The 23827-nt window shown below is 43.3% G+C and overlaps 1 protein-coding gene across 2 annotated transcripts in view; it reads left to right on the plus strand.

The window, feature by feature from the left end:
- LOC137377777 (sodium- and chloride-dependent neutral and basic amino acid transporter B(0+)-like) overlaps window positions 1-23827 on the plus strand; it is a 68860-nt gene that overhangs the window by 20039 nt on the left and 24994 nt on the right. For both annotated transcript variants that reach the window (XM_068047821.1, XM_068047819.1), the window contains 5 exons: window positions 8381-8548; window positions 10600-10738; window positions 12763-12895; window positions 13599-13739; window positions 22962-23190. In XM_068047821.1, coding sequence (XP_067903922.1) covers window positions 8381-8548; window positions 10600-10738; window positions 12763-12895; window positions 13599-13739; window positions 22962-23190 — 810 coding nt within the window. The remainder of the gene's footprint in view (window positions 1-8380; window positions 8549-10599; window positions 10739-12762; window positions 12896-13598; window positions 13740-22961; window positions 23191-23827) is intronic.

Consider the following 23827-nt stretch of genomic DNA (forward strand, 5'->3'; position numbering starts at 1 on the left):
GACCACCTATACTTTCCTCCAAATCATTTATGTATATCACAAACAACAGTGGTCCCAGCACGGATCCCTGTGGAACACCAATGGTCACACGTCTCCATTTTGAGAAACTCCCTTCCACTGCTACTCTCTGTCTCCTGTTGCCCAGCCAGTTCTTTATCCATCTAGCTAGTACACCCTGGACCCCATGCGACTTCACTTTCTCCATCAGCCTACCATGGGGAACCTTATCAAATGCCTTACTGAAGTCCATGGATATGACATCTACAGCCCTTCCCTCATCAATCAACTTTGTCACTTCCTCAAAGAATTCTATTAAGTTGGTAAGACATGACCTTCCCTGCACAAAACCATGTTGCCTATCACTGATAAGCCCATTTTCTTCCAAATGGGAATAGATCCTATCCCTCAGTATCTTCTCCAGCAGCTTCCCTACCACTGACGTCAGGCTCACCGGTCTATAATTACCTGGATTATCCCTGCTACCCTTGTTAAACAAGGGGACAGCATTAGCAATTCTCCAATCCTCCGGGACCTCACCCATGTTTAAGGATGCTGCAAAGATATCTGTTAAGGCCCCAGCTATTTCCTCTCTCGCTTCCCTCAGTAACCTGGGAGAGATCCCATCCGGACCTGGGGACTTGTCCACCTTAATGCCTTTTAGAATACCCAACACTTCCTCCCTCCTTATGCCGACTTGACCTAGAGTAATCAAACATCTGTCCCTAACCTCAACATCCGTCATGTCCCTCTCCTCGGTGAATACCGATGCAAAGTACTCGTTTAGAATCTCACCCATTTTCTCTGACTCCACGCATAACTTTCCTCCTTTGTCCTTGAGTGGGCCAATCCTTTCTCAAGTTACCCTCTTGCTCCTTATATATGAATAAAAGGATTTGGGATTTTCCTTACCCCTGTTCGCTAAAGATATTTCATGACCTCTTTTAGCCCTCTTAATTCCTCGTTTCAGATTGGTCCTACATTCCCGATATTCTTTCAAAGCTTCGTCTTTCTTCAGCCTCCTAGACCTTATGTATGCTTCCTTTTTCCTCTTAGCTAGTCTCACAATTTCACCTGTCATCCATGGTTCCCTAATCTTGCCATTTCTATCCCTCATTTTCACAGGAACATGTCTCTCCTGCACGCTAATCAACCTCTCTTTAAAAGCCTCCCACATATCAAATGTGGATTTACCTTCAAACAGCTGCTCCCAATCTACATTCCCCAGCTCCTGCCGGATTTTGGTGTAGTTGGCCTTCCCCCAATTTAGCACTCTTCCTTTAGGACCACTCTCGTCTTTGTCCATGAGTATTCTAAAACTTACGGAATTGTGATCACTATTCCCAAAGTAGTCCCCTACTGAAACTTCAACCACCTGGCCGGGCTCATTCCCTAACACCAGGTCCAGTATGGCCCCTTCCCGAGTTGGACTATTTACATACTGCTCTAGAAAACCCTCCTGGATGCTCCTTACAAATTCTGCTCCATCTAGACCTCTAACACTAAGTGAATCCCAGTCAATGTTGGGAAAATTAAAATCTCCTATCACCACCACCCTGTTGCTCCTACATCTTTCCATAATCTGTTTACATATTTGTACCTCTATCTCACGCTCGCTGTTGGGAGGCCTGCAGTACAGCCCCAACATTGTTACCGCACCCTTCCTATTTCTGAGTTCTGCCCATTTTGCCTCACTGCTTGAGTCCTCCATAGTGCCCTCCTTCAGCACAGCTGTGATATCCTCTTTGACCAGTAATGCAACTCCTCCTCCCCTTCTACCTCCCTCTCTATCCCGCCTGAAGCATCGATATCCTGGGATATTAAGTTGCCAATCATGCCCTTCCCTCAACCAAGTCTCAGTAATAGCAATAACATCATACTCCCAGGTACTAATCCAAGCCCTAAGTTCATCTGCCTTACCTACTACACTTCTTGCATTAAAACAAATGCAGCTCAGACCACCAGTCCCTTTGCGTTCATCATCTGCTCCCTGCCTACTCTTCCCCTTAGTCACGCTGACTTCATTATCTAGTTCCTTACAGGCTTTAGTTACTACCTCCTTACTGTCCACTGACCTCCTCATTTGGTTCCCATCCCCCTGCCACATTCGTTTAAACCCTCCCCAACAGCGTTAGCAAAAACACCCCCAAGGACATTGGTTCCAGTCCGGCCCAGGTGTAGACCGTCCAATTTGGAATAGTCCCACCTCCCCCAGAACCGGTCCCAATGTCCCAAAAATCTGAACCCCTCCCTCCTGCACCATCTCTCAAGCCACGCATTCATCCTGACTATTCTTTCATTTCTACTCTGACTATCACGTGGGACTGGTAGCAATCCTGAGATTACTACATCTGAGGTCCTACTTTTTAACTTGGCTCCTAACTCCCTAAATTCTGCTTGTAGGACCTCATCCCATTTTTTACCTATATCATTGGTGCCTATGTGCACAACGACAACTGGCTGTTCACCCTCCCCCTTCAGAATGTTCTGCAGCCGATCTGAGACATCCCTGACCCGTGCACCTGGGAGGCAACATACCATTCGGGATTCTCGTTTTCGACCACAGAACCGCCTATCTACTCCCCTTACAATCGAATCCCCTATGACTATAGCCCTTCCACTCTTTTTCCCGCCCTTCCGAACAGCAGAGCCAGCCACGGTGCCATGAACCTGGCTACTGCTGCCTTCCCCTGGTGAGCCATCTCCCTCAACAGTATCCAAAACGGTATACCTGTTTTGGAGGGAAATGACCGCAGGGGACACCGGCACTGCCTTCCTGCTCTTTCTCTGCCTTTTGGTCACCCATTCCCTTTCTCCCTAAGCGATCCTAATCTGCAGTGTGACCAATTCGCTAAACGTGCTATGCACGACCTCCTCAGCATCGCGGATGCTCCAAAGTGAGTCCATCCGCAGCTCAAGAGCCGTCATGCGGTCTAACAAGAGCTGCAGCTGGACACACTTCCAGCAAGTGAAGGAGTCAGGGACATCAGCCGTGTCCCTGAGCTCCCACATTGAGCAAGAGGAGCATAACACGGGTCTGAGATCTCCTGCCATTTTTAATCTTAAGCTTAACTTAGTCTTAACTTAGATAAATGAGAAAGGAACGAAAAGTTTTTACCAATCACATGAAAAAAAAAATAAATAGAAAAAGCCTTACCTTATCTGCACACCACCGAGTCCTTTTTTTTTGGTTAGAGGAGGAGGGTGGGTGGGAGACACTACAGGTGTAGTGTCTCGGGTTCAGCCGCTGCCCAAATATATAGGACTTACTTACCCAGCTGCCACCTCGCTCTCCCTGTCGCCGCTGCAAAAAGAAACTGCCGAAACAAAAAGGTAAGTTTATATAAGTTGTAAACTCACTTACCCAGCTGCCACCTCGCTCTCCCTGTCGCCGCTGCAGAAAGGATGTTGGTTCCATGTTTCATTTTCTCCAAAATAAGTCAGCTCATTGAAATTTTACTTGTTTCATTTACTTGTAGCAACAGATCACTGAAAGTGAACAAGTATTTTCCATTGATAAAAAGAGGTGGTGGGAATTCAGTTTCTCTTGGTTAGTAATATGCTTGTCTAATGAGAAGCATAATGGGAAAAGTAAACAAATTAAGAGAAAAAGAATGGGAGCTGATGTGCTGCTTAGAATTTTTTAAAACATCGAAATCATTGTGCCCCTCAACAATGCAGCTCATCCCAGGCAACAGTTCGAGCTCTAAAACCGTCCCAATGTCCTTAGACTAAGGAGGAAAACATCAGCCAACCATCCTGTCTCTGATTGCCAACTTCTGCTAAAAAGTACAAGTGTGGGTTATGAATATTGGGTGGTGACAAGACTGAGCCCAGTTGGGATGTCCCTCCCAGTTACTGGTTAATGTTGTTCATTGTTTAGGTTCTTGAGTGAAGAATATTCACTTGGATAGCAGAGCTGAGAATGAGCAGCACCTGTGGGAACAAATCCCAGAATGTGCTAGACCGTCAGGAAAGTGGAGAAGGAGTTAACAGCCTACTTGTGTAATTTAACTAATTAAGGGTCATTTTCTTTGAGAATTAGAAAGTGATCAGGAAATCAGTTTAACCCTTAATTATTTTCACTAGCACATCTATCCTGGCTTTGCTCACAATGTCAGTTGATAAGCTGTTTTATGAGGACTGAGACTTTACACCTTGTAATATGCACTGTATTATTCTGCTGCATTGAGCTGTGTTCAACTTGGCCTTTAAACCAGATGAAGTACTGCAAGTAGGTACATTCTGAGGTCAACGGGAGGGCATTTGTTTCTCTGTCGATTACAACTGATTCTGAATTCCTGGCTTTTCCAGATCAGGAAAACCAGAAGGAAATAACTGTCACTCTGCTTTATATGTTATAGTTACGTAGATTATTTTGCTAAGAAGTCTGACTTCTGAAGTAGGATACACACAAAACTTCTATACATATAGATAAAAAATTATAAGATTAGCTGTTTGGCAATAAAGTGCAGTTTTCCTAATCTATGAAATAATTCTGGAGCATCATGAACATACTCACCTCAAACAGGTTTGAGATGCTCTCAACCTACTTGGACAAAAGTGTGCAAGGTGGATGAGCAGACCGCCTATGGCACTGTGGTATATGAAGCCATTCAAATGGGGAGAGCAAAAAGGAATGTAGTGGTAGTAGGGGATAGTATAGTGAGGGGGATTGACACTGTTCTGTGCAGCCGAGAGTGAGTCCAGAAGGCTGTGTTGCCTCCCCGGTACCAGGGTTAGGGACGTCCACTCAGGACTGGACAGGAACTTGGAATGGGAGGGGGAGGATCCGGTTGTCGTGGTCCATGTAGGGACCAACGACATAGGTAGGACTAGGAAAGAGGTTCTGTTTAGACAGTATGAGGAGCTAGGCACCAAATTGAACAGGAGAACCTCAAGGGAAATAATCTTCTGGATTATTACTTGAGCCACGTGCCAATTGGCAGGGGGCACATAAGATTAGTGAAATTAATATGTGGCTCACAGAATGGTGTGGGAGAAGTGGGTTTCGGTTCGTGGGGCACTGGCACCAGTACTGGGTAAAGTGGGGGCTGTACCGTTGGGATGGTTTTCACCTGAACTGTGCTGGGACCAGTGCTCTAGCAAACTGTATAACTAGGGAAATAGAGAGGGCTTTAAACTAAACAAGGGGGTTGAGGGATCAAGCCTGGGTAGACATAGCAAACCAAGGGGTAGAGTCAAGGCAGGAGAGCAGAATAATAATATGGGAAATGAAGGTCAGAGAATGGCAGGAAGGGACAGAGAGAAAAAACCTAATAACACACCAACAGTCAAGACCAGATGTTACAAAGGTAACAAAAAGGCAAAACTAAAGGCTCTGTATCTGAATGCACGTAGCATTCATAACAAAGTAGACAAAATTATAGCACACATTGAAGTAAATAATTATGATTTGATATCCATTACAGAGACATGGCTGCAGGATGACAAGGATTGGGTCCTCAATATAGAGGGGTATATGACATTCAAGAAGAATAGGAAGCTAGGTAAAGGTAGAGGGGTAGCACTCTCAATCAAGGATGGCATTGTTGCAATAGTTAGCGATGACCTTGGTTCAGGAGGTCAGGATGTAGAATCGGTTTGGGTGGAGATGAGGAATAGTAGGGCAAAGAAGTCACAAGTGGGAGTGGTCTACATGCCACCTTAGAGTAACCACAATGTAGGACCAAGTAAACAAGAAGAAATATTGGGTGCTTGTGATAAAGGGACAGCAGTAATTGTGAGTGATTTTAATCTACATATAAACTGGAAAAATCAGATTTGCAATAGTAGCCTGGATGAGCAATTCAGAGAATGCTTTCAAGATAGTTCCTTGGAGCAGAGAATTGTGGAACCAACCAGAGAGCAGGTTATATTAGACTTGGTATTGAATAATGTGACAGGATAATTAATGACCTCAGAGTAAAGGCACCTCTACATAGCAACGACCACAATATGATTGAATTTTACATCTAGTTTGAAAGAGAGAAGAGTGAGTCTAAGACTAGTATTTGAAAATTAAATAAGGGCAATTATGTGTGCATGAAAGCTGATCTAGCTGAAGTGAACTGGGTTACTAGGCTAGGAGATAGATCAATAGCGAAGCAGTGGCAGACATTCAAGGGAATATTTCAGAATATTCAGGATAAGAATATTCCTATTATAAAGAAAAATTCTAAGGGGAGGACCCACCATCCATGGTTAACTGAAGGAGTTAAAGAAAGCATCAAATTTAAGGAAAAAGCATATAATTGTGAAAAGATGAGTGGCAGGTCAGATGATTGGTCAGAATATAAAGAATGGCAGAGAATGACTGAATGGTTAATCAGGAGAAAGAAATTAGACTATGAGAGGAAGCTAGCTAGAAATGTAAAAATGGATCGCAAGACTTTCAACAGGTATTTATAAAGGAAAAGAGTAAGTAAAGTGAGTGTTGGTCCTCTAGAGATTAAGAATGGGGAGTCAATAGTAGATAATAAGGAATTGGCAGATGAAATGAACAAATATTTTGCTTCTGTCTTCACTGTAGAGGATACAAAAAAATTCCAGTAATAGCTGTAAATCAGGAGGTGCAAGGAAGAGAGGAACTTGGTGAAATTGCAATCACCAGGGAAGTGGTACTGAGCAAACTGATAGAGCTGCGGGCTGACAAGTCCCTGGGTCCTGATGGGCTTCATCCTAGGGTCTTAAAAGAGGTGGTGAATGAGGTAGTAGATGCGTTGGTGTTAATTTTTCAAAATTCGCGAGATTCTGGAAAGGTTCCATCAGATGGGAAATTAGCAAATATAATCCCTCTATTCAAGAAGGTGGGGGGGGGAGGCAGAAAACAGGTAACTATAGGCCGGTTAGCTTGACGTCTGTCATGGGGAAGATGTTAGAAACAATCATTAAGGAGGTTATAGCTGGGCACTTAGAAAAAAATCAAGGTAATTGGGAATAGTCAGCATGGCATTGTGAAAGGGAGATCATGTTTAACCAATTTATTGGAGGTCTCTGAGGGAGTAACATGTACTGTTGATAAAGGGGAGCCTGTTGACGTACTGTACTTGGATTTCCAGAAGACATTTGACAAGGTGCCACATAAAAGGTTAATGCGCAAAATAGGAGTTCATAGTATAGTGGGTGACATCTTAGCATGGATAGAAGATTGGCTGGCTGGCAGAAAACAGAGAGCATGCAGGATGTGATGAGTGGAGTCCTGCAGGGGTCTGTGCTGGGGCCTCAACTTTTTACAATTTGTATCAATGACTTAGATGAGGGGAGCCATGGCATGGTAACTAAATTTGCAGATGACAAAAAGATAGGTAGGAAAGTATGTTGTGAAGAGGACATAAGGAGGTTGCAGACCGATATAAATAGGTTGAGTGAGTGGGCAAAAATCTGGCAGATGGCATATAATGTGGGAAAATGTGAAGTTGTTCACTTTGGCAGGAAGAATAAAAACGCAGAGTATTACTTAAACGGAGAATGTCTGCAGAATTCTGAGGTGCAGAGGGATCTAGGTGTTCTAGTGCATAAGTCACAAAAAGTTAGTATGCAGGTACAGCAAGTAATAAAGAAGGCTAATGGAATGCTATCCTTTATTACGAGAGGAATTGAAAATGAAAGTAAGGATGTTATGCTTCAGTTATACAGGGCATTGGTGAGACCACATCTTGAATACTGTGTGCAGTTTTGGTCTTCTTATTTAAGGAAGGATGTGAATGCGTTGGAGGTGGTTCAGAGGAGGTTTACTAAATTGATACCTGGAATAAGCGGTTTGTCTGATGAGGAAAGGTTGGACAGACTGGGCTTGTTTTCACTGGAGTTTAGAAGAATGAGGGGAGACTTGATTGAATCACAGAATCACAGAATTGACGTATATAAGATCCTGAACGTTCTTGACAAGGTGGATGCGGAAAGGATGTTTCCTCTTGTGGGAGAGTCCAGAACTCGGGGGCATTGTTTTAAAATTAGGGGCCGCCCTTTTAGGACAGAGATGAGGAGAAATGTTTTCTCTCAGAGGGTTGTGCTACTTAGGAACTCTCTGCTTCAGAAGATGGAGGAGGCGGGGTCATTGAATAATTTTAAGTCGGGTGTAGATCGATTCTTGTTAGGCAAGGGAATCAAAGGTTATCGGGGGTAGATGCGAGTGTGGAATTTGAGACGCAAACAGATGAGCCATGATCTTACTGAATGGCAGAACAGACTAAAGAGGCTGAATGGCCTACTTCTGCTCCGAATTCGTACGGTCGTATGTTCACAGATGACAGCAGAAACGATCATTGTGCCCGATTGGGACTGAACAAAATGACTTTGTCCATCCAGCTGAATCCATATGAAATAAAATATTTGAATTATTGTTTCTAATCTAAGTTCTTGCTCCTAATTCTATTTTAAGGCGTGGGGATCTCTATGGTCCTGTTCAGTACAATCATTGATGTCACCTACAACTGCATCATCGGCTACAGTCTGTACTACTTGTTTGCTTCCTTCCAATCCCCTCTGCCGTGGGCAGACTGCTTCAGCTGGTGGGGTGCAGATGAAACCTGCAGCAGGATTCCCAAAGGTAATGTGCTAACTTCTATTGGGTAAAGTATAGGCCTCTGAAGGACATGTCTGGTGGGCACATGCACCTGGTTGTACCTCCCTTCTACCTCAGTCTGTGAGGCATGAAGGGGTGTCATCAGCCATGGGAGCAGGGGGGAGCCTTTCACTAATTATCCATCTTTCCACTGTGTCCCCAGCCCCAAGCATATTTGCTTTTATTAAATTGTGCTCAATGAAATCAAATTGACAGGATGTGCAGTCAGGTGTTGTAGACTATCCGCACAATGAGGAAATGGAAGCCTTTCTGTTGTTGTAACTTTGTGGGTTCTGAAGGGGAGCTACAGTGACACGTGTTCCAACAATCGCTCCGAGCAGTCTGCGAAGCCAGCAATTCTATAGCTCAGCGCCCTCATCATTTGCTTCACCACATGTTCCAAATTTAATGAACTCCCCAGCCCTACAGTGCAGGATGTTTGTGATCTGTCAAATGCTGGCCCTCACTGTCCCCTGTCTGATCTGGCATAGTTTCCTTTGTGGATGCCTGGCAGGATCCAGACCTGTAAAATTTGAGGGCTATGATGACCTTCACTCCCATTGTGAGGGCTTTGCAGCACAAGGACCGAGGCTTCAACTGATTGCACAGCCAGTCCCGCAGTCGCCGATGGTCTCCTTTGTGAACCACTAACGGCACAAAATCATTTTCTCCAACATCTCCAGGTATGTCAGTCGAGGTTTGCACACTCTCTGGGAAGAGTATCTGTGACTACAATGCAGTCTCTTCCTGTTGTGCTTCACCCTTTAGGCCCCATGTCTCTGTTTCTGTTCCTCTTCCTTTTCTTCCAATACAGGAAATTGCAGAGCCACAGCCCTAGAGTGAGCCATCTTTATTCAGTTACTCAAGAATAGACTGTATAATGGCACCAAAATCAGTAAGACATGGTAATGGGTTCAGTTCTTTTCCTGGTCAGCTGATCTGTGCTTCCTTCAGGTGAACACAGGGTCCCTGCACACCTGAGAATCTCGTGCAATGTTAAGGCACCAGCCCTGAACAGGTGCATTGGAGGGTATTTGCATCCGAGAGCTGGAGGTGTGGCCAGGCTTTGAGGCCAGAGATTTGTTTGAATGTAGGGTTTGATGATAAACATAAGGGATTGAGGACACTTGGGCAGCCATTCATAATTCTGTGATCTTTAAATATACATGATTTGTACATGCCTGGATTACATGCCTCTGGACACAAATGGGGAGGAAACTCCAGGCCAAGAAGTGTAAAATTTGATCTGTAAAACAGCTAACATTATAACCCATGGATGTGAAGAAAGGGAAGTTGTAAGGTCTGGTGTTACCACAGGGTCATGGGGGCATGTGATACCAAAGGGTTTTGTGCGACAAGTATGTCATGTTTCCATAGGGTCTGTGTTATGATAGGCCATGTGTTACAATGGGGTGATGTGTTACATTGGGATCAAGTGTTACTATTGTGTCACATGTTACAATGTGTCATATGCTACAATGCAGACATGTGTTATAATGGATCAGGTGTTACAATGGGTCAGGTGTTACCATGGGGATTTGTGTTACAATGGGTCAAGTTTTACAGTGGAGATTTGCCACATCTCTGATCTTTCCTGCAGATCTTTAACTCAAGTTATAACGAACATTCAGGAGACCATCACCACCAACCCCCACCTTAGTCCCAGAAATTCTGTAACCACAATATGTTTTTTTTTTACATATATATATATATATAAAACGATGGCCCTCTGTAATAATCATGACACATTGAAGGAGCTATTTATACTTTCATGCCTTAAACTGGTTTTGTCATTGTGGAATCTGTCAAATAAAATCTGCTATTACACACAGAGTGAGCAGCAGAGCTGGACTGTGCAGTGAGTGAAGTGTGCAGACTGTACTTCAGTGTTCTGACCCATCTGTAACCACACCCATGTAATAAAAGGGATTGGACTGATTCAGTCGGCGTGAAACAATGGCCCTGATTATATCAATAGAAATTACAGCACCATTTCCAATGCAATGTAATTCTAAAACACATTCCACATTTTCTAGATCCACTCTGCAATCTCACTCTGGATGATGGATATTTTGAAATAGTTAATACAACATGGCTGCATGTAAACAATGAAACTTGTCCAAATGGATCAGAAATCGACATTCCTCACCAGAGTCCAAGTGAGCAATACTGGGAGTAAGTAAATTACTACAGATAGCTGCACCTATAACCTGCACAGCTGTACCAGTAGCTTCCTCTTGGGAAGGTCAGTTGGGTGAATGCCCTGTTTAATGACGGAAAAGCTGTTTGATTTCGATAGAGATACTATTTACATCATACACCTGTTACAAAATACTATCCAACAGAGGCCCTTTCATTAGACAACATTTCCCTGGTTTCCAACACTGTAGGTTTACTTTAACAATATTTATACAGTGCAATGTTTAGAGAATATTTTTTATTTTCTTTTTTCTCAAGGAGGAGATTCACCAGTAGAATTCTTAACATTAAATAGTTCATATTATCTGTGACTAATATCCCTTTCTGTTTTTAACTGACTACAATATTGTGTTTAACCCATAGACATGGGAACTAAATTGGGGGAAATCATTTGTGAGTGGGTACCATGTTTAACAATATGAAGGAGCTGAATTCACTGGGAGATTTAGGGCAGAATTGTAATGGAACTGACTCGCTCGTAGCTGGGAGTGGTGGCAGAGGGTTGGGAGCATGATCATTGCAGCAGCTGGTGTTGCTGTGGCTGTTTAACTTAATCACTGTGTTAGCATCCCGCCTCCAAGTTTCCTAGCCAATCACGGAGTGCGGGCTTGATGATGACCCGCACCTGTCAATATAAGAATTTTGATTTAAAGGGACCCTGGCAAAGGTCATAGGGGTTGAATTCTATATTGCTTCTTGAGGCTTTAGCAACCATGGGTCTCTGACTCCTCCCTGGAGAACCTGCTGTGGGAACTGAGGGACCACTGAGAAATGTTGTTTCCTGTGGACTGGAGCAACCTTTCAAACCAAGCAGGCGTGCATGGAAGTGTTTGAAGAAGTAAGCAGAAGGACTGTGGTCCCTAGAACCTGGATTCAGTGCTGCAAGAGGCTCTACAGCCTGATAAGGGTGGGAAAGGTGAGTGATGTCCCATTTTCAGGTGCCAGACCCACACTCTGACTCCCCCAGCATTCTCCTGTACAGCACTCCTCAGACCAACACCCCTTGCAGCTCCACTATGTGCAGGCATCTGAATCACATCTTCTGCAACCAAGTGGCTTGCTTGATGATTGCCTCTGTGCTCATGTGGCTCTGGTTGTACCGTTCCTCTACACCAGTGTGGGGCTCCTCACAGCCACATCCTCAGAGAGTAGCCCTTGTTTGCAAAAGGCCATCTGCTGACTCTGCTTCGAGGTGCGAAAACCTGTGGGAGATGTGACTGACACAGAATGAAGGCATCATGGCAGCTTCCAGGTTATCTTGCACAGACACGCATGAGAAACTTCCGATGGTCACATACCAGCTGAACATTGAGACAGTGGAATCCCTCCGATTAATAAATAATCTTGGATGATCTGAGAGCTCCTTGATTGCCACATGTCTGCAGTCCATGACTCTCTGTACCTGCGGGAATCCAATCACTGCAGAAATTGTGACAGCCCTCTGTGGCTGACTGGCCTCACCAGTATCAAAGTGGACATAAATGGTGGCCTTGGCAAACATGGCTTCAGTCACCTGGGAGATAAGATTGTGGGCAGGGGATTGTAAAATCCTGCAAATGTCACTGGCAGGTCCTTGGAAGGAGCTGGATGTGATTCTATGACTCTATAATAGTAACTGTGTATAATGAACAGCATTCTTACAGCTCCTCCAATTTTGGTACAAATCCCCAGATGTTAGTGAGGAGAACTTTACAGGGTCGACAGGGCTGGGTGTGACTTTGTCTTATCCGGTGACTCGGTTGATGTTGGGTGGTCTGTTCAGTTTCATTCTTTTTAGTTTTTTTCATAACAGTTTGGTACAACTGAGTGGGTTGCAAGGCCATTTCAGAGGGCAGTTAAGAGTTAACCACATTGCTGTGTGTCTTGAGTCACATATAGGCTAGATGGGGTAAAGACAGATTTCCTTTCCTATAAGACCATTATTGAGACAGATCGGTTTTAATGAGTGTGTAATGAAAATTATCCTTATATAATACATTTTCTGTTGTCATTTTATTCAGTAAAGTGGTTTTACGCCGTACCAGTTCAATTGATGAGACTGGGGAGATCGTCTGGTATTTAGCCCTCTGTCTGTTTCTGGCCTGGCTGATAGTTGGGGCAGCGCTATCTAAAGGAATCAAATCTTCAGGAAAGGTAAAATGATTGGTGATGAATAGAATTAAAACTTGTGACAAAGTACACAGTTTCTGTAACAATAAAACTAGCATTTATAAATCATTTGTGAAATCGGCTGGTTTATCTCAAAGTTGATCTTAACGGTGACCCTTTGGAAAGTGTGAGATCCATAATTCATGAGCACTGCAGGCCTGAGTGAGATCTGAAAATCTTTCTCCTGAGTGAAAGAACAGCAGCAATTCCCCAAACCCCTGAAATGTGTCCCTCATTCTAAGGGTTTCAGTCACTGATACAAGACTTTGGGTGAATTTCCAATTGCTCTGGAATCCTGGGGCAGGGCTGGATAAGTGATTGAGCTGATTAGGGTCATGGTTTTATTTGAGTGAAATGAGATTTGTCTGGACAATGAGAATGGCAAATAAACCTGAGGAGTAAATGTAAGGATTCATCACACTTAGATCAATTCTCCTACATAAATGTGTTACTTCCTTGAATTGGGGATGCAAATAAGTTAGCATAATGTTGTGCTATTTAAATTCAGTTACAAAATGCATCTCAGAGTTAAATATGCCCTTCATTTAGTTATTACTCTTCCAATCGTCTTTTGATTCTTTCTTTGCTTTGATTACAATCCTATTAGTTTGCCATTCAATTGGATTCAATGCTGCAAACGTTGTACCGACAATACAAGGAAATCTAACAAACTTCTCTTCTTGGTCAGGTGGTTTATTTCACTGCAACATTCCCTTATGTGGTTCTGACCATACTCCTGATCCGAGGTGTTACCCTGGAGGGAGCCGAGAAAGGAATTGAATTCTACATTGGAAGCCAGTCAGACTTCTCAAAACTGACTGATGCTGAGGTAAACACACCAGAATAATCCATAGAATATCAGCTGTAATTTTCAGTCAGTTTCATGTTTCCTTTTATTTATCTCCTGAGTGTTTGAAATATTTAGTTAAAAGCCTGAGTGTTGATTTTGGATTGTTGTTCACTTATAGGCAAGATTTCAGTCATTGCTTTTTGGTGCAGGCAATCAGAAGCAAGCCTGTACTGATTCCTTGATATAAGGGCGAATGAGCTTAATGTATGACTTTGTTATCTAGACGTTAGTCGATGGTAAAGGGATGTGAAAGGATAGGATGAGATGTGATGAAATTGTATGGGACATGATGGATGGTGGGATATCGGATGGGGCATACTGGGAATGGAAAGAATTCCATGGGATAATGATGAGATGCAATAGCTACCATATTTCCTTTTTGCTACCTGCCTTTTTACAGTCTCCTGAAACAAATTCATGAATCAAAATTTCAAGTGATTATCTTTTCTCTCCATATGTATGAATTAATTAATATTAATACTACATCATTTAAAAGGGCAATCAAGATTATGGCAAGGTATTTACTGACAATGAGAAGCTGATTTTTCATTTTAGTGATTTTCTGTTGCTCTTTAAATTTGGGTATACGTGGGGTTACATACATGGAATCAACAACACAAAAACAAGCCATTCAGCCCAACTGGTATCCCTGTAATCCCTTCTCGATCATAAATGAATCAAGTCTCCCTTAAATGTATCAAATCTAACTTTCACATGACAGCAAGTTCCATATTCTCACTTCCTAAATTATTTTTGATCTATAATTGGCTATTTTACATTTAGGCCACCTTGTTCTGTACTCACCCACGAGTGGAAACAATTTCTCCACATCCACTCTATTGCACCCCTTAAATAAACAGACCTCGATCGCCCCTCCTCTTGGTTTTTACTTTGATGGAAAAAAAGTCTTTTCCCTGATCTATCTTTCCTGATAGTCATATCCCTTCAGTTTTGCTAATGACTGGTAAAGCTTCTCTGCACTTTCTCCGATGCTTCAATATATTTTTGTACTACGGGGACCAGAACTGAATCTAAATCTCCAAGTGGGGTTCTATATAAATTTAACATTACCTCCCTGCAATAAAGAAATGGCAGACTTGTTAAAAGAAAACTTTGTTCCTCTTTTCACAGTGGAGCAAGAGTGCAAAGTAACAGAGGTACAAGGGAACCTAAAAAATAAGTTATGGGGCAGAACTTATTGGATTTAATTTAAGTTCAGAAAAAGGAAATGGAGAAACTAATGCCTCTTAAAAAAGACAAATCTCCAATGTTGATAGTTTCCATCTACAGTATTAAAAGAAACAGCTACATTAATTAAAATTTTCCAAAGCTCTCTAGATTCATGAATTTGCTTTTGAAACAGAAAATTGCAAATTTCACCCCATCATTTTAGAAGGCAGGGTGGGAAATAGCAGTAAACTACAGACCTGTCCGTTTAAAGGATGGTTATGGTGAAGTTATTGGAAACTATCATCGGGGACATTGTGACTGAGCATTTAATTAAGTATGAGCCGATTTAAAAGAGTCAGTATGGATTCGTGAAGGGTAGATCATGTTTGACTAACCTAATGGAATTTTTGAGGACATTAATATGGTGGAAAGGGTAGTGTCTATGGGTGTTGGCTATATGGACTTCTCAAAGACATTTGATAATGTTCTACACAAGAGCAGCAAAAATTAAAGTGTTGGAATTGGAGGCAACCTTGTGACATGGGTTAGTAATTAGTTAAGATGTAGGAGAAGAGATTAGGGATAATGAAATGTTTTCTGACTAGTGGGAAGTGACAAGCAGTGTTCACCAATGAACTGTTCTGGGGAATCAGCTTTTCACAAATATATATTAGTGATTTGGATGAAGGAATAGTGAGCTGTATCTCCAAGTTTCTAGATGACACAAAGTAGAAAGCACAGCAGTTTGTGTAGATGGGTGAAAGAAGTTACAAAGGGACATAGACGGACGAAACCAGTGGGGAAAACTATGGCCGACGCAGTTCAATGTTGAGAAGTGTGAGATCATCCACTTTGGATTTGAGAAAGACAAATTGGAATATTTTTTTAATGATGGGAAACTAGGAACTGTAGAAGGAGTATACAAAAGTGTTTATATACACAGGTTATTAGAAGCTATTGTCAGGAAAACCCTATATGCCAAATGGGACATATTAATTTAATCGGTTGGAAACTTACATTAGACATTTAATGGAAAAATCTTACAAGTTAACTTTTAAAAAAGTAGCAGCCAAGATGGCCACTGCAATTTCCATTTGAAACACCAGGAGAATGGGCTGGAGACAAAGGGCTGCATTTTAAAAGCCCAATGCCGACATAGGCGTCGGGCGGAAAAATTTGCCGCCTGCACACTTGGGCTGCCGCGATTCCAAACACAGCTGCTAATTATCATGGCCGGGGCAGCCACCCCTCACCCGATGACGTGGAGGGGGCGGGCGAGCCATCCCTGGCAACGGCATCTGGCACCAATGCGCAGGTGCCTTTTTTAAAGGGCTTACAGCCTTAAATGATCATTTAAATTTTTAAAGACACTGTTAATATAATGTTTATAAAAATGAATCAAAAAATATTTTCATGCCCTCTCCCAACCCCACAATGGCATTACACATCATTCATGCCCTTCCCCCCCCCCTCCAGAATACCTATCGTTAATATTGGACGTTCCCCCTCCCCCCCACAAGGTTTGGAATCTTTGTTGTTTACCTCTTCCCATCATCCCCTCGACCAATCCAAAGATTTTGACCCTGCTCCCCCACTCCCAGACTGAGAAAAGCACCTCCTCCCTCCTCCCTATAGGTGTTGCACCTCGTTTCCCCGAACGGGGATTCAAAGACGCAGCATTGCCGATGTTGGAATGAAGATCTCAACCTGCTGACAGAATTGCTGTGTCCTGCGTAATAATGAAAGGTAAGTAGTCATTTGCATGTTATAATGTGGGTCCCGTCGCTGTGCGGCGGGGCAGCTGCCACAAGGCCTCACTGCCGCCGCCGAGATCGGGTCGAGACCTGCCCGCATTGGGGTTGGTGGAGGGTCTCATCCATTGCGATTTTCATGCCCCCCCCCGCCCCACCACGACTGTTTCCAGCGTTGCGCACCCTTTAAAATCCAGCCTGATGAGTTGAACATAAGCTCAGCAAGGACAATGGCTTGCCTGGAGTGATTGAATTACGTTTTATCAGCCCAGCCATTGCGGCCATTCCCACCCATGGGCCGGAATTTTACGGTGGATGGATGGGAGGCGGACTCCGACATGAAAGTCGGTGGTGAACCCGCTTCCGCCTAGCCTGGGGATCCGCCCATATCTTACAGATCCCCAGGCTTTAATTGTTCTGAGGTGGGACTTCCACCCACTTGATGGAGGAGGTCGTGCCTCAGTGAGCTGCCAGCCAATCAGCGGGCCAGCAGCTCCTAGTCCCAGTAGCGCCACTGGGAGCAGTGGCCACTGCTGGGACCGCAGCCAAGCCGTGCCATGGAATCGAGGAGGGAAGGTAAGTAGGGGCATGCCTCACCAGGAGGATCGGTCCTTCCCTGGTGAGGCTGGAGTGGTCCTTTGGGGAGGGGTGTATCTTGGGTTCCGGGGGTGGGTTGGGAGGCAGGGGCGGCCCTCAAACGGGCACCCTGTGCCCGACTACCATGTCACCACCCCCCGGGCGTGGAAAGACTTGCAGCTATCGCTAGGCAGTCTTTCACATCCCCAGCACGCCTGCTTGCCATGGGTAAAATACCCATGGAGGCGGGCGAGGGCCCTTAAGTGGCTGTTAATACCCGCTGGGCCGGCGTAAAATTCCAGCCATTGACTTTGAAAGAGCGAACACCCCTCCAAGTGTGGATAGACACCCTGGGTCATGTAGCACCTTGAATTTCATGGGAAGATTCCAGAAAAAAATTCATTGGAAACAAAGGGGATTGATAGAACCATGTGACAGCTGGCTCTTCTCTGAGGAAACTAAAGTTTTGTGGCATAGACAGCAGTCAGGCAAGAACTGAGGGTATGGCAGCAAAGATGGCAGCTGCTCCCCTGTGTGTCTGTCTCTCTCTCTACTCCCAGAAAATATCAAGAGAAGAACAGGCTGCGCCTGGGGGCCCCCTCCAAGCCTACAGACTGCTACAGCTATCAACCAGGGAAAGAGAATCAACAACCAATTCTGCCTTCAGGAGCCCTGAACAAAGCAAGCCAACCACAGTGCACTTGGACCAGTGAGGACTTCAAAACTACAGCTACAGCAGAGGAATACTGGACTTATATACTGTAGTTAAGTTCCATTTATTCTGGACTTTAATCCAACCACCAAATCTGTTTCCCTCTGCAATCTATTTGTGTGTGTGTGTGACTCTCGTGTGAATGTGTGCGTGAATGTGTCGCGCATTTTTAGAATTTTAAATCAGGTTAGCGTGTTAACTATAATAAACTTACCTCTTTCTTGTTTAAACTCAAGAAAATGTGTCCAATTGCTTCTTTTGCGATCACATTCGAGGAACAAGGTAAAGCGCTCACTGAGGTTGTAAGCACAATCACTGTTTTTAGAAAGGAATAAACCCTGTTGCGGTCAAATGAGAGAAAGGGCGAAAGGGGGGACCTGAGACTCCCCTCCTCACCTGGCCATAACACTATGAACAGGTGCAAAAAGCAACCAAAATGGCTTCAATAATGGTTTGGTATCATAAGAACTAGGAGTAGGTGATTCAGTTGCTCCTCCACTCAATTAGATCATCTGAATCTCAACTTCAATTTCCAGCCCTTGGCACATTCCTTGGCATCATAACCTAACAAAAATTCGTCCATTTCAGTCCTGAAAGCTCCAACTGCTCTAGTATCCACAGCCTGCTGGGGGAGAGAGCTCCAAATCTCCAATCCCTTTCGTGTGAAAAAGTGCCCTGGATTTCACCATTGAATGACTGAGCTCTAAATTTAAGATTATGTCACCTTGTTTTTGACTCATCAATGAGAGGAAATGTTACTAACCACTCAAATACTTTTAACATTTTTGTTGTCTTGATCAGATCACCCCTCAATTTCCTATACTCAAGCAAGTACAATCCAAAGAGCTTCAAACACCCCACCTTTTGATTTGATGTCAGGCATGCGACAATTGCACCACATGGTATAAACTGTTGGCCTGTATGGGGTTGTAAGAGATAAGTGAGGAAGTGATGCTTCATTTGAACTAATCCTTGTTCTAACCCGAGGAACTAAATCATCTATTGCATTCGGTTTGGGGCACCAAACATCATGCAGGATGTAATGGAAAAAAATAGCTAACCCTCGACAACAGGCTCGAGGATCGCGGTACATGATTAACCTGCACCCGTTCATTGAGCTGCAAGCAGCAAGGTAAATTTGTGATGTTTTATATGATTGCTGCATGCAGCCAATGCTGCCCATGCTGTTTGGCTGCACACATCAGTAAGGAGCTCGATATATGAGTGGCTAGCACTACTTAAAGGCAGCTTGCATCTCTTAAAGGGGCTGCATTGAGGTTGCAAAAAGTGGTAGGAGACATCTGAAAAATAATTCTGTGCACTGATACTTTGAGCAGTGGCTGAACATGTGAAAGAGTGAGCACTAATGTTTTCAGACACTGCACTGGAATTCTTGGTGGAAGAGTTGGAAAAGAGGAGAGATGTCCTGTATCCATAGGGGGGAGAGAGGAGAGATGTCCTGTATCCATAGGGGGGAGAGGTTGGCGGGGGGGGGGGGCACGGTGCAGGCAGCCCCACAAACAAATGTCCAAGAGGCAGTGAGAACCAATGTTGTGAACAGTCTAGTTCAGCTTCAGACAGTTTCCAGGGACAGGAATGGAGCTGATGGTTGGGGAACGGAGTTAGTAGCAGGGACCAAAGACAATGGCTTCAGTTTTCCCAATATTTAATTGCAGGAATTTTCTGCCCATCCAGTACTTGATGCCTGACAACCAATCAGATAATTTAAAGTCAGTGGAGAGAAATGGTGTTGGGTGTCATTAGAGTAAATGTGAAAACTAACATAGAAACATAGAAAACATAGAAAATGATGGCTGTCGATGGCAGGAGTGTTACTGCCAGAATATGGATGCAGTGTAGGAAGAAGTTTAACAATCTCACATTAGTTGTCAAGGTAATTATTGTATAAATGCGGTGTAACAATGGACCAATGTTATTGGCATTACATTGGCATTGTAACTATAGAAATAATTGTAGTCGTAAATAATTGCAACAATGCCTTCAAGCAACTGTAGACAATTTGTTCATCTTCAAATGGCACATCCGACCAACTGCCCCCCTAGCCTTATCTACTGCTCAATTCACTGCACTCCCATCACCATCTACCAACAATCACAATCAATCAGTACTCAGTCATAACATTCTGTAACAACAACTCGCAGTTATGTAGAACCTTTAATGTAATAAAATGTCCCAAGTGTCCCAAAGCACTTCAATGGAACATTATGAAACACAATATAATACCAAGTCACATAGGAGATATTAGAGCAGACCACAAATGCTTGGTCAAAGAAATAGATTTTAAGGAACATCTTAAAGGAGGAAAGAGAGGCAGAGAGGCAGTGAGATTTAAGGAGTGAATTCTAGAGCTTAGGGCCTAGACAGCTGAAGGCATGGAAACTAATGGTGGAGCAATTACAATAGGGAAGGTCAAGAGGCCAGAATTAGATGAGAGCAGATAACTCAGAGGGTTGTAGGACTGGAGGAGATTATAGAATTAGGGAAGGGCCAGAGAAGCAAAGAAGTCTCAAGCGTCAGTCAATGTTGAAGTTGAGGTAAGAGGATTGTTCTCTGAAGACCCTTGATGGATATGGCCTCCTGCTAACAGCCCTTCTCTCCCTCCTCTTCCTCCCTCTTCCAGAAGCTTGTCATGCTCTGCGTGACCTCTCTTCATTCTCCCAGTCACATTCAATTTCAAGTGGAAGGCCTACTAGGCCACCCATATCTAGAAGCAACTTGTTTATGCACAAGCCTTTAAATCAACAAAATAAGTACTTCAGCACCAGCCAGACCACTCCCTGTAGACTATTGAAACTTTAGACCGCTACAGGAAAGTTCCAAAACCATGTGCAATCGCACCAGCAACCAGAAAAATCATTCAGCAACTGCCCTGTAAGTAGCTCATGATCCCTTGAAGCAGCAGTGTTGGTGGGGTCCTTCATGTTGTTTGATGTCAAGTGTGGGGTTAAGACAGGGCATAGGCTTGAGCGCTAGCATCATGCAATGTTGCATCTGTTGCTTTGAATATTACTGGTGTTCATTAGGTGTCCATGCACAAACCCTTTTACCAAGATGTTGTTTGGCGCACTTTTTATCAAAAATGTGTATGCGCAGCTCAGACCCCATTTTTGACTATTAGGAGCCGCATAGTGCCTAAAAGACAGATGATAGAGAGCTTAATTTCTCTCCCAATGACTCCAGATTGTATGCAACACAGAATGATACCAGGTCATAAAAGTTTAAGTTAGGAGTAGACATTGCATAAATATCTGTGAATGTGGGTGGTGGGCAAAATGAAACTTTCAAGACTGAACTCAGTAGGTTTTTGTTAGGTAAGGGTATCACAGGACAGGGAGCAAAGGTGGGTAAATGGGGCTGAGGTACAGATCAGCCATTATCTAACTGAACTGTGAAACAAGCTTGAGGGGCTGAATGGCCTCCTCCTGTTTCTCTGTTTTTGTGTTCTGTTCCTCTGGATGTGAACTCTTCATGGCCTAATCAATTTCAAAACCATAACTCTAACTTCTGAGTCTAAATTGTTTATGTATATGGTGAACAATAGTGTTCCCAGCATGGATCCCTGTGAAACACTGCTTCCCATTTTCTGCCAGTTCAAGAAACGTTCCCTAATTCCCACCCTCTACTTTATATTTTGTCGCCGTCTTTCAATCCCTCTGAAGCCTAACCCTGGCTCCACAGCTCCAAACCTTTGTCATGTGACACCTTATAAATATCTTCTAAAAGCCACATACACTGCATTCCGCATGTCTACTCTTTCTGATACTTTCATTATATTCCCTGTCTCTAAATATTTGGTTATCTGATCTTTCAGCAAATATTCCAATATTGATCCTCACACTGCTGTTAAACTAACTGGTCTATTTTTGCATGGATTGTTCTCCTTCCTTTTGGAAGATAGGAATAACATTTACTGGTCGCCATTTCTCAATAAATTTTTCTTTGTAATTTATATATGGACAGAAGTGTTTCTGTGCTCTCCTCCCTTGTTCCTTTTAGTATTTGCAGGTATAATGCATCTAGACCTGGGATTTTGACCTCCTTAAGTTTGGTTAGATTGTCTGGTATCTTCTTACCTTCTATCTTAACTGTTGTAATCTATTTCTTCACTTCAACAGTTGTCATTTCCTTTGTTAGCTTCTTCAGTGAAAACTGAGAAAAAAAGTATTTTCTTTCCTAAGGTCATCATATTTATTCCCTTTTATCATCCTCTCCTTTATATGAATTTTATTGATCTTTTTAAATATTGTCCACAGTTCTTCTACCTATTTGTCAATATTTTTCCAGTTTACCAACATCCTCTTGCCCTCATAGTTAACTTCTTGTAATACTAATATTGCATGATCTCCATCTCTGGTAATCATGACCTTAGTCATCGATTATAACCTGATCGTTACTACCTACATGTTCTCCTACATTTACTTCTCGTATCTTTGCCGGTTCATTTACCATGGCTGGATCTAATAGTACTTCTTCTTTTTCTGGACTTCTTACATATTGGGTGAATAAAGAGTTTTGTATCTACTGTAAAAACTCCATCCCCTTTCAGTCTCTTTCTTGATAGTTTATTTTGGAGTAGCTGAAAACCCCATGATTCTGATTCTGTGGGTCCTTGTCTTATATTCAAAATCTTTCCTTAGTTGCTGTTTTCAATAAAAGAATGGAGGCCACTGGGTATCAGTGTACATGCTGCATATGAAGAATGGAGTCACTAACTAGAAAACATGGCTGACAGGGAAAGGCATTGAAACTCCTGGAGGAAGTGTGGCAGCAAGTAGCAGAGAGGGAGATAGCATGATGGCCCTACTGTTTAAGGGAAACACTATTGAGCAGAGGGAGCATCATTCAGTCAGCTCAGCACTGAGCTCTGGGATTAACCCACCCAATGTTCCTAATGGTTAATGCAGTTTTATCTGTTGCACGAGTTCATGTTAAATCTCTCACTGCTGACCAATTCTACCTTCTATTTACCAGGTCTGGAAAGATGCTGCAACACAAATTTTCTATTCTCTTGCAGTGGGTTGGGGCAGTTTAATAACACTGTCATCCTACAACAAATTCCACAACAACTGTTACAGAGATACCATCATTGTTTGTGTTGTTAATTGTGCTACGAGTGTGTTTGCTGGATTTGTCATCTTCTCCATCCTTGGACACATGGCTCACATACAAGACAAGCCTGTTTCAGAGGTTGCACAATCAGGTACCTGCAGAGTCAAACTTACTGCATTCTGTTAAAAAATCTTTCCAAACTTAAGACAAAACAGTCTGTAGTTGGCAATCTTAGATTATCCACTCTGTTGGCAAATTCTGGATCCAATTGTATTGAACTGGAGAGAGGGGGAGGGAGCAGGCAGGTGGAAAGGAGATGTGGGAGTGAGGAAATGGGAAGATGAAGCGAAGGGGAGTGGGAGGGGGTGGGTTGGGGAATTGTAGGAAGAGGGAGGGAAAGTGGAATGCGTGGGGCCAAAATGAGCAAGGAGTTAAAGGCATCGAGGAGGAACATGATGGTGAATGAGGACAGGATCGAGAAATGTTGAGGGACATGGGAAGTGGAGAGGAAGGGAGGGTAAGAAGAAAGAAGAGGTGAAAAAGAGGGAGAGGAGGAGGTGGGTGACAGGGCAACAGATAAGGTACATGGAAATGCATGAGCAAAAGCTGGAAAACTCTCTCAGCAAGAGCAGGCTGGATTTTTGCTCAGTATGGAGGTGGTGAACGGGACTGGAATACAATAGGGCTGAATGTTTCTGCTCAAGGAGCAATCCTGATTAAAGTACGTGCAAAATCTCAGATCGAATACATAAGTACTGAGCAAAATATGATGCATTTCAACAATCTGG

The sequence above is a fragment of the Heterodontus francisci genome, chromosome 15 (assembly GCF_036365525.1).
Source record: "Heterodontus francisci isolate sHetFra1 chromosome 15, sHetFra1.hap1, whole genome shotgun sequence".
Classification (NCBI taxonomy): domain Eukaryota; kingdom Metazoa; phylum Chordata; class Chondrichthyes; order Heterodontiformes; family Heterodontidae; genus Heterodontus; species Heterodontus francisci.